At 40.2% G+C, this 11,283-nt stretch overlaps 1 protein-coding gene across 2 annotated transcripts in view; it reads left to right on the forward strand.

Annotated features, from left to right (window-relative positions):
* itpkb (inositol-trisphosphate 3-kinase B) overlaps positions 1–11,277 on the forward strand; it is a 28,041-nt gene extending 16,764 nt beyond the window's left edge. For both annotated transcript variants that reach the window (XM_035678157.1, XM_035678158.1), the window contains exons 6-12: positions 3,897–3,996; positions 4,426–4,463; positions 4,598–4,773; positions 5,210–5,414; positions 7,032–7,133; positions 7,652–7,723; positions 8,464–11,277. In XM_035678157.1, coding sequence (XP_035534050.1) covers positions 3,897–3,996; positions 4,426–4,463; positions 4,598–4,773; positions 5,210–5,414; positions 7,032–7,133; positions 7,652–7,723; positions 8,464–8,673 — 903 coding nt within the window. In that variant the 3' untranslated portion in view covers positions 8,674–11,277. The remainder of the gene's footprint in view (positions 1–3,896; positions 3,997–4,425; positions 4,464–4,597; positions 4,774–5,209; positions 5,415–7,031; positions 7,134–7,651; positions 7,724–8,463) is intronic.
* Positions 11,278–11,283: the final 6 nt, after the last annotated feature.

Genomic DNA, 11,283 nt, shown 5'->3' on the forward strand with positions numbered 1-11,283 from the left:
CCGGTTGGGTCTTCTGATAACTGTTCTATGGTCTCTTGCCAGGCTCCTCATCTCGTCCTGAGTCACGCACTTTCAGCTCAACACGGCACACAACACACCACACTCTTCTCTCACACACACACACACACACACAACACACACTCACACAAAACACACACACAGTTGTGGGATGAGTTCATGGAGGGGTGGGCGTTTGCGTGTTTTGTACTGGGTGTGTGTGGGTGTTGAGGCTTCACCTTGAGACAGTGGGTGTGCAAATAGACACACACACGACACACACACGGAGGGAAAGCACCCTCGCTGCAACGTCTGCCTCCTCGAGCCTGTAACATAATCCGGCGACTCACACACACACTTATTGATCACGGTCATGGCTGGGCTGTCGTTATAGTAGCGTGCTGCTGTGGTGTGGTGCGTGGTGTCGTGGTGTGTTGGTTTGGCCACAACGGACGGTGCCAGCCTCCCTCCCCCTCCACCCTCGCATTCTTCGTGTTCTACGGGCGACCGCCACGTCAACTCACGGCAACCACCACGCTGACCCGTTCTCGGGTGGGGCATGGGATGCCCGCCTCTCACACGAATGCCCAGTGGCCATCTGCCCCCCCCGCCCCCAAACACACACACACACAGCAGACACACACACACAGCAGGAATGCACAGCACTGTCCAGTTAGGTCGCCCATGGCGATGTGGGGATGGAGAAGGAGGGAGTGTTTACGGGCTACCGGGTTTCCAATGGTCTCTCGTCTCCAACAGAAGCCTAATGTCGACCGGCCCAGCGCGTGACTTTTTGTTCCTCGCTTCTGTCTGCTGTATGTGCCTGTGTCATGTGTGTGTGGGTGGTCTGTGTGTGTCTCTGTGTGTGTGTATGTCAGTCTACTTACTTGTGAGGACCTGAACCTGAATCTGAATGTTAACCCTAAACCCTCAGACAGTCCACCAGTGAGGACGTGTCTTCACTTCCCCAAAACTTTATAATAATGTCCTCACCTTCTACAAAGATGCAATAAAAATGTCCTCAACCTTTAAAACCGTCCAAATTTTAAAAGTTTAAAGTCTCTCAAATTGTCTCAATTTCCAGAAATGTTCACTCTTCTCACTTTACCAAAATGTCCTCAAGTTTTTAAAATGTCCTCACTTTTTTAAAATGTTGGATTCTCCATAGAAACGTCCCGGGGAGTTTCCAAAAAAATCCTCCACCCATTCAAAAACATTTTTTTTAAAACACCCTTTTCACATTCCGTAAAAGTGTCTTTATTTCCCAAACTGTACAGATTCTACCTGTGAACGAATCTCCCTCTGAGATCTCAAATCTATTTCTGTTTGACTTCATATAATGTCCTCACTTTTTTAAAATGTCACTTCCTAAAACTGTCTTTATTTCCTTAAATGTCCAACAGTAGCTCACATTACAAAACTTGACCTCATTCTAAAAAATGTGGTAACTTTAAAAGATGGACTGAAGTTTTTAAAATGTCCTCACTATCCAGAAATGTCCAAATGTAAAAAACATTTATAAAGTGTCCTCACTTTTTAAAAAGGTTCCCTCACATCCTAAAAGTGTCTTTATTTCCCAAACTGCCCTCTCTTAGGACATCTGTACAGATTTTACGTATCGTATCTGTATGTTTCTAAGAAAATGAATCTCCTTCTGAGATGATAAATCTGAATCTGTTGGACAATTACGTCTCTTTCCAAAAATGTTACAGAACTGTTGTCAACCTCAAACAATCTTTACTTCCATGAACGTCCTCATTTATAAAAGCTCGTCTTCTCTTTCCAACAATGTCCTCCTGTGAAGTTCATCACTGACCTACAATTTATGTTCCTGAGAGAGATAAAATCTGTGAATGCAGGATCTGACAGAACTCGCTGGTCCTCATTAAGACTGAGAGACGACAGCAGCGTCCCAGAGAGACAGAGGAAGAATAAATAACAAGAGTCTGTTTCTGCACAACACCTGGCTCATGTCTTCAGTGTGTGTGTGTGCGGCGGCTTGTGACAGAGTCAATAAATCGACAGCCTCGTTCACTGCAGGCCACCACACGTGTGTGTGTGTGTGTGTGTGCGTGTGTTTGTGTTTTACTTTTTGTAGGGGGTGAGTTTTTTTTTCTCTCTCATTCAGTGGTGCAGAGAAAACCCTCTCATGTGATCCTTCACAGGGAGAGAGATGAGAAAGTGTGTGTGTGTGTGTGTGTGTGCATTCATCTAACCAAAGATAGTCATGCTATCATCTGATGAATTTTCATCAGGTCCAGATTATGTGACATGGGCTATATATCTCCTTCTATGGTTCTCTTCTCTCTTCTCTTATCCTTCCTCTCCTCTCCTCTAAACTCTCTTCCCTGGTTATTTGTAGACATAATATTATTTCTCCTGGTATTTGCAGACCAGAGGAAATCTCAAGTGTGGGAGATCACACCATTAACATGAATAGAAGAGTGCTTTTGCCCCACTGTATGCATTTGAGCATTAATATTGTCTTACACAAGAATTACTGATCAGCTGTGATCATTCAAGTGTGGATTTGACATCTATTCTACTGTAAATTAGTTTCTGTGTTTTGTGTTAAAATAAATTATTAAAGCTGTACGAAGCACTTCTGTTGTGTTTTTAAGGGGAAACTCTTCACAACATTTCTCATTTTTCTGCTGCATCTACTGGGAACTCTTGTCACAATGTTGCACAGCCAAGCATTGTTTAAACCCACAGCACAAGACATCTGGAGTTTTTCCATCTGATGTAATGCTGGAGGAATAAAAAACTTTTATTCTTTCTTTTGAATATTGTACTCAATAAGAGTGTGATTTACCGTACTGTAGCTTCAGTGAGCTGTTGCAACATGCAGCCCAATTAGCACATAATAATATTAGGAGGATATTATGGCTTATAGGGATATGAGCGGCTTAGTTTTTAAGGAAACCTTAAGCGACAAAGAGTGGTTTTATTTATTATTTATTCAGGGAAAAGTAGATTTTTACTTCTTGTTCTTCAAATATTTTTCCTTGTTTCTAGTAAACATTATTGGTAGGGAACATACAGGACCTTTATACAGTTTAACGTGATGTATTTGAAAGGAATCGTTCCATCACAAAGACAGAAAACTGGAGCCGGAGATATGGGAGAACTAGACTTCAATCAGTCTAGACTTTAACTTGCTGTGTGTGTTTGTGTGGCGGAGACAGAATACGTCTCAGTTTGTGAATGAGTTTGTGTGTGTTTGTTTGTGTGTGTGGCAGGAGTCCCGCAGTTCAGTATATCCTTGCCAGGGACAGGGAGAGCCCTTGGAGAAACTGTGTGTGAGTGCGTGCGAGTGTGTTACCAGGGGAAACCCCAGCTCGATCCTCCAGAGTTTAGTTTAAGTGTTCTAAAACAGCCAAAGAAGAAAAAGAGAGGCTGTGGGAGAACCTGGCAAAGACAGATTGAAAACAGCTCCCCCAGGGTCAGGGATGCCCCACAGTGTGTGTGTGTGTGTGTGTGTGTGTGTATGACTTGTTTTGCTCAAGACCATTAAATGAACCAGTCAAAAGGCAACGGATTAGCCAAAAGTTTCAGTAGAGAACTACTGGTTCTCTTGTTTCCTGGGTGATTTTAAGGTGACTGCACACTGCCACCTGAGGAACTGAACATTTAGTAGACTCGCACAAGTTCATGTTCGAGGACGTTTGCATGGAGTTGTTAAACTCTGCCGCATATCATCATCATATGTTAGGTCTTCAAAAGGGATCCAAATAGTTTGCAAACCAGAAAGATTAAATAAAATTGATGATAGTTTGATTTAAACGTGATTATTTATGATGATGAATCTTAGAACAATGACCATGAATATCTATCATAATTAACTATGGTGAAGTATGATTCTGGATCACTTATATTGTGTGTGTTTGTGTTTGTAGCACAAGTCTTGGAAGAAGATTAAGAACATGGTCCACTGGTCACCGTTTGTCATGTCCTTCAAGAAGAAATATCCCTGGATACAACTGGCTGGGCACGCAGGTATGTGGATGCACAAATCACATGGTTTATTAGAATGAAACCATTAAATGAGACAGTATTCAAGGGCAGTGGTTATCAACCTTTCTAGTGTCAAAAGACCCCCAAATTGATACACATCAGGCCACAGATCCGTATTTGATAAGATGTAGTCTCAGGGATCCCTGTCTAATAAGATTTAGTTATTCCATAACTGTTTATACTACAGATTGACAGATTAACAGTGAAGAGTGTGAAACAGAATAGTCCTTCTTATACATTTTCTCATTGGGAGTTTATACTTATAAATATGATATAACTTATAGCCAGTGAAATAGTAGTGAAATATTCCCAATTTTTCTGGAGTACCTCTGGGAAGACCCCTGGTGCTCCCAGTTATTGTATCTTACTACTTTCTGCAGCTGCTTTACAATAAAGTGCTTCTTTTTACAGGGAGCTTCAAGGCGGGAGCCAATGGCCGTATATTAAAAGTAAGATTCCCTTTCACACCAAACTCACCTTCTTTGTCGTCACATAGAAAGTTGCTTTGATGCATTCTGGCTTAGACCGAATCAGTGTAGCCAAGGGTATAGAATGAGAATAACTTGTTGTTGATGTCCTTTAGAAACACTGTGATTGTGAGCAGCGCTGTTTGTCCCTCCTGATGAGAGATGTGCTACGCCCATACGTCCCTGGTTACCACGGAGACGTAGAGAAGGACGGCCAGAAATACAACCAGATGGAGGATCTGTTGTCAGAGTTTGACTACCCGTGTGTGATGGACTGTAAGATGGGAGTGAGGTGAGCAGACACGTGACATCACATAAATAATTGATAGAACTGAACTTTAAAAAACATCAACTTTCATGTAACCCTAAGTTCACAGGAAAACTGTGAGCACCTAAAATGTTTATAGTAATCCCTCATTGCACACGAAAAGTGTGTTAACTACGGCAAGTCCTTTAGGTCAAAGTTGAATAGAAATAGCAGCCAAAACTGCAAAAATAAGTTACAAGAATGATCCTTTAACAGGCATTAAGCAGCATAAAGCTCTACATTAAACTATGCGCAACTGTGTTCAGCTGTGTCATCATACTGCTTAGAAAGAGACGTCTTCTTCACACCTTCTCTACCTCATCCTCCTACCTCTCTGTGCTCATGTCTGTCGCATGCCTTATCTTCTTCGGCTTTTTCACCCACTCAACACCTTTTTTTAAAAAAATTTATCACACTTCAGGACCTACCTCGAGGAAGAGCTGACCAAGGCTCGTAAGAAGCCCTCTCCGAGACCCGACATGTACCAGAAAATGATCGAGGTTGACCCTGAGGCGCCTACGCCGGAGGAAAACGAGCAGAAAGTGGTGACCAAACCTAGATACATGCAGTGGAGAGAGACCATAAGCTCAACAGCCACCCTGGGATTTAGGATAGAGGGAGTCAAGGTAAGACTCACAAAGAGATAGGTGTGTGTGTGTGTGTGTGTGTGTGTGTATGCAGCCTTCCTTCCCTCCTTTCTTCCAGTGTTTAGTGTGTGCGGTGTGTGTGTGTCCTTCAAGGGGCATGATCTAACTTCCTGTGTTGAACAGAAACTTCCTGAAGTATATGTTTGTGCATGAGTTCCTTTGTCATACATGAGGCCTGTCCGTGGCAGCTCTATATGCCTCAGCATCTGGCACTGACATTGCGCACACAGACACACACGCACACACACACACACACACACACACACACAAATCTCTTGGTCTCTGCTGTCTTTATTTGAGGGTTGTGGCTATATAAGGACATTCACGGCCTCCTGGTGGTCCGTTGCCATGACACTGAGGGCTATCCCCAGAAACAGAGATATGTGTGTGTGTGTGTGTGTGTGTGTATGTGTATGTGTATGTGTGTGTGTGTGAAAAGAAGTGTGGATGTGCAGTTCATGCGGTTCAAGTTTGTGTAAATGTGCATCTATGTAACTGTGTATTATATAGATTGTGTTAGCTCTTATGGATGTGGAAAGTGTTTGGCATGGTGTCTCTGTATGTGTGAAAGAGAGAGAGAGTGAAAGAGAGAGAGAGAGAGAGAGTCCTAGCTGTACTCAGACCTGAACCATAAAGGGAAAAATAGTTTTGGCTCCAAATAGTACCTTGTTGCCTGGCAGCCAGCAGAATAAGAAAAGCTCATTTATTCCACTCGAACCAACTGGTTGGTTCCCAATGTTGGTACTGCTTCTGTATTTAATCTACTATACTACTGTCACTACTGTATGTGTACTACTGATATTAATGCTACAACTCCAGTACTTGTTCCACTACTACTACTGTTCCACTCCTACTTCTACTCGTGCTACTACAACTACTAGTGCTTCCACTTTTCTATTACCAGAGGCAGAGAGTAAGTGTAAAATGCTTTGCTATGCTAGTTTGCTTGATTATTTCCTTTTTGTGAGACTTTATAGTTTGACTCCACAACAAAACACCCGAACACTGCTTACTGCTGAAAAAATATTATTTTATTATTTATATTTATGACATTTCGGTACGATGTTCATCAGGTATCTGGTACCTGCGCTTTGAACTGTTGTGCGGACAAAAAGGCTATTTGAATATGTCACTGGGAAAGTGGGGTGGCGATTTTTCACTATTTTCTGAAAGTGTATAGTTTACAGTAACCGGTAATACATAAATAAACAATAATGAGAATAATAATAAATAAATGAATAAAAACAACAAGTTCATGAGATCAAACAAAGTGTTTTTGTATATGGCTGCGGTTAGTAAAACTAAAAGTCAAAGACCCTTCCCTGCTTTAAGGCTAAATCTCTAAAAATATCTTGCTCCTTCCTTTTTTTCCTCCCCTCATTGTTTGTTCTGCTTTTCTTATCCAGCCTCTCCTCTGCTCCTTCTCCTTCCTCCCTTCCCATCCTTCCCATCTCTACAAGAAGCCTAGAGGTTGTAGTTTATGAAGACAGAGAGTTGATATACTACATATAAACATTTATTTACCCTAATGATCCCTCAACATATATTTTCTCCCCCCCTCTCCTCCCCTCTCATCTCCTCCCTTCTTCTCTGTAGAAGGAGGACGGGACAGTGAACAGAGATTTTAAGAAAACAAAGACGAGAGAGCAAGTTACTGCAGCCTTCCACGACTTCGTCAAAGGAAATAAGGATATACTGGTGAGTGTGTTTCTAGTGAACTGTGTGTGTGTGTGTGTGTGTGTGTGTGTGTGTCAACAGCCTTGACCACTGTATGGGACAAAAAAACAGATGAGAAATGGAATTTAAAGTTGTTGAAGCCCATGGGAATCACACACACACACACACACACACAAACCATCCAAGTGTACACAGATGCACAAATACACAATGTGACCCAAAGCTTCCTGGGCCAGAAGAAAAGGGAACTCCCTGGGCCTCTTTACACACATATGCAAAGTGTTAGTATTTGATAGCAGTGTGTACTTGTGAATGCTTGTTTTTGTTTTAATACATCAAGATTGAAGGCTGTTAGTTTTAAAAAATAATCCTACACCAATGTTTTCATTGTAAACATTGCTTATAAAAGCTCCACATTGAGTGCAGTTCAATGTTCCACCAGCAGTCCAGTTCTAATACAGTCAACACATCTGGCAGCATCAGAAGGGGCAGAACTGGGTGAACAAAATATAAAAGCCTGTGTGTGTTTTTTATTCCAGACCAGTTATCTAACCAGGCTGGAGGAAATCAAAAAAACTCTGGAGATCTCCCCATTCTTCAAAACCCATGAGGTAAAGACACACGTCAAGTGATGGAAACTGCTGGTCTCCACAGTGCTGCTGCTCTAAGACAAACAGAATTTACATAAAACTGATCTTATCTGTTGTTTAGTCATTTAAGTTTGAAAGTAAAACTTTAGACACAAACATGTGAAAATGTGCATGAAAACTTTATTCTGACCTTCTAAGTCTGTGTGTGTGTCATGTAGCGGATGCAATGTTATTTTTAGCTTTGTTGCTTTGTTTCTGCACTGTTTATTTGTTCATATATTGTATAGTAGCATGTAAAGTGACTACACCCTGATAGGGTTTACATGTTTTCTTTATATTAACTTTAATCAAAGCACATAGCTTGAATCAGTCCTGGTTCACATGTATTTTGTGTCACTGCACATCCAAATTGTAATTCATTGATTCAATTAATAATTAAATGTAGTTGAGTGACACTAACTCACTCAAGCACGCAGACCAGTGCGCACACAGGTGTAGCAGGTCTCGTCATGGAAATTGGACAGCAACAGCCCAGACCACACATGCACACATTCAGTTTCACACTCACACACGCGCACACACATTAACAGTCAGATAAACATACCAGTAGACATGACTGTAAGAATTTGGTGCAACAAAACAGGAAGTGACATGTTTTTGAAGGACACAAACAAATGTATAATGTCGAGTTGAAGAAAAGACTGTTGTGTAGTTCTTGCCTGCTTCCTTATTCATCCCATTGTCTTTCTGCGGCTCTGCAGGTTATTGGCAGCTCCTTGTTATTCGTTCACGACAGCAAAGGACGGGCCAAAGTCTGGATGATCGACTTTGGGAAAACCACGCCTCTTCCTGAAGGGGATGAACTTACTCACCGAGCATCGTGGGTAGAGGGCAACAGAGAAGATGGTTACCTTTTTGGACTTGATAGTTTGGTGAACATCATTTCATCCATGGTGAACTCTGAGACTTGAAGTCTGAGCGAACATTCGGACACACGACAACCACTTCCATTCATTCTTCCAACACTTTGGACTTCCTCAAGGATTCCTTAACAGTTCTCATGATGGAAACCACATCATCCCATAACAGTGTGTGGCCAAATCCATTCATACATGCAACCTGTCCATTCATGTACAGTGGATTTCAGGATCTTGCTCTTCCCCATCCATATCCCATTGTGATGTGATCGTTATATCCTCGAGACCAGGCCGTATTAGGCCTTTTTCACAGCAGACAGTTTAACTTGTCATAGCAGGAAAAACACAGACAGAACGAATAACATTACCGACCCCTTAGTTCCCAGTAAGCTATCCCTGTGAGTCAGCATGCACAATATCATTCATGTTATTTGTTACCACTTTGTTTTTTCTACTATAACATGTTGCAATGTCTGCTGTGAAAAGATGGATTATACCTTTTTACTGCAGGAATTCTCCATTTAAAAGCAAAACAATTTGAATATACAAATTAAAGGCTGTTATTGTACTCAAATCCCATAAGAAGACCTAAAATAATATAATATATATTATATATAATATAATGTGTTAGTCTGTCTGGTGATATTTGCCAGCCTGTCTGTCTCAGTCCACTGAAGACGTACATAAGACGTACATTTTAGATCAAAAATATATGGTTTCATTTATTAAAAAAAGGCTACATAATTTTCTAAATCAGCGGGGCACTGTAGTTTGTAGCAAACATTATTCAAGCAGGAATATAATAGTTCATCTTAAAGCTAATTTGCATCTACAGTCCCTTGGCAGGTTTCTGTCTTACACATTGTATTTGGTGCAAAAAAAACAACTGTGTCTGTGTGCATTGTAATGAATGAATATGTCACTCAGTTTAACAGTGTGGCTCGCTGATGTGTTTTGAATTAAGCTCTATGGCACAGAGGAGTGAGCAATATCAGACTTTAGATACAGACAATACTAAAACATATTATACTAATAACATATACTAATACTAAAAATAACACACAGATCAATTCATTGTTGGTTTTGGGGGATTCATGGGATTTGTTGACAATAATATATATATATATATATATATATATAGCAGATTCACCAGAGTTAGCACTACTTGTGGTATCAAAAATACACTGTAATTGTCTAATTTTTCCACAAACAAAAAATCTCATTTTTGACATTCAATTTGGGCACACCTTAGCTCCCATATCTTTTAAACAGTAATGCCCTAACTTAACTTAGATATATCTATTCAATGAGATTCAATTGTTTTTCTTCCTCAGCATCTAAACTTGAGTGTATTGGTTTTTATTGTCTGTTTGACCACAACTTCAGCACATTGCAAATTTAAAAAACAAAAAACTAAACAATCTGCACTTAGTTAAATGTCCACTGTTAGATACTGTACAGTTAAGTGTGTTTTTACCCATGAAAACAAGTTTTAAGGTGTGTTTTATGGTGGAAAACAAGACTAGTGTTTTAGCCGTTTTTCACCTCTGTTTAGCCAGTCACACTCAGAGTTGAGATACTGTAGGTTGGTCAGTGAGGTTTTTCAGTGGCATGTTTGCTCCACAATAATCTGGCTATAACTGGCAATTATTTGGAGCTAAATTATACATCTCACGGTAGTTTCAGTATGTTGTGGAGGGCATTGTTTCATATGTAACATATTTGCAGTCAACATGGCGTCCATAGTTCTTCCCCGGCCAAACACTTATCACCCTTCTCACACTCTGTTGTGATTGTTCACAATGTACAGTAAGATTTATTATGTTTGATGTAGTTTTTGTAACATTATTTTTAGTGTACTCGAATCCTGTGGAACACTTACAGCCATGAACAATCGTATTTAAGCTATACAGTGCCTTGACATTACAAAGCCAAGTCAGACAACTGAAAATATGTTCTTACTCTGAAAATGTTTTATGAATTCTCTCTTAGTCTTAACTGTTGGTTTCTGTGCTTAGTCTTACATGGGTGCATGTTTATTATCCTCTTAAAGTTTGGGCTTAATTTGTATTTCATTATGTTTTTATTTATAACATTATATTATGTTTTAGTTTTTTTAGTTAATGGAATACTGTGACATTTTGAATTTTGGGCTGTTATGTTGTTTTGTCTTCAAGCGTGTGTTACAGTATGAGTGAAAGTCAAACTGTGGGACGGGACACTGACATTGTGGACATTATTCAGATTGATGATGTTCAGCTAATGATACCCATTCCTCATTAAAACAGGGAATGCAAACAGTCACTTAGAAACTGGTTGGGAAGATAAGGGAGAAAAAAAAAGTCTCATTATGTAACAGGTTCTTGATGAACAATGAAAACTAAACAGTATGTAGGTTCCACTCTACCATATATTTAACATACCATGGTTTTCAGTTGATGTTTGCAGTGACCGTAGATGGAGAAAGAGGCTGATTGTAATTCCATGCAGTGCCTTCTGTAAAGAAGTAGTTTAATATTTTGGGATTTAGTTCGGACTATGTATTAGTTTTTTTGCTCAGAGTTAGATGGTAAGATTGATACTGATCTTATGTCTGTACGCTAAATATGAAGCATCTGCCAGCAGAAGGTTAAATTGTCTTAGCATAAAGACTGGGGGAACATT

Source organism: Morone saxatilis, unplaced genomic scaffold, assembly GCF_004916995.1.
Source record: "Morone saxatilis isolate NCDOM2014 unplaced genomic scaffold, NCSU_SB_2.0 Contig7, whole genome shotgun sequence".
In the NCBI taxonomy this organism is placed as follows: domain Eukaryota; kingdom Metazoa; phylum Chordata; class Actinopteri; family Moronidae; genus Morone; species Morone saxatilis.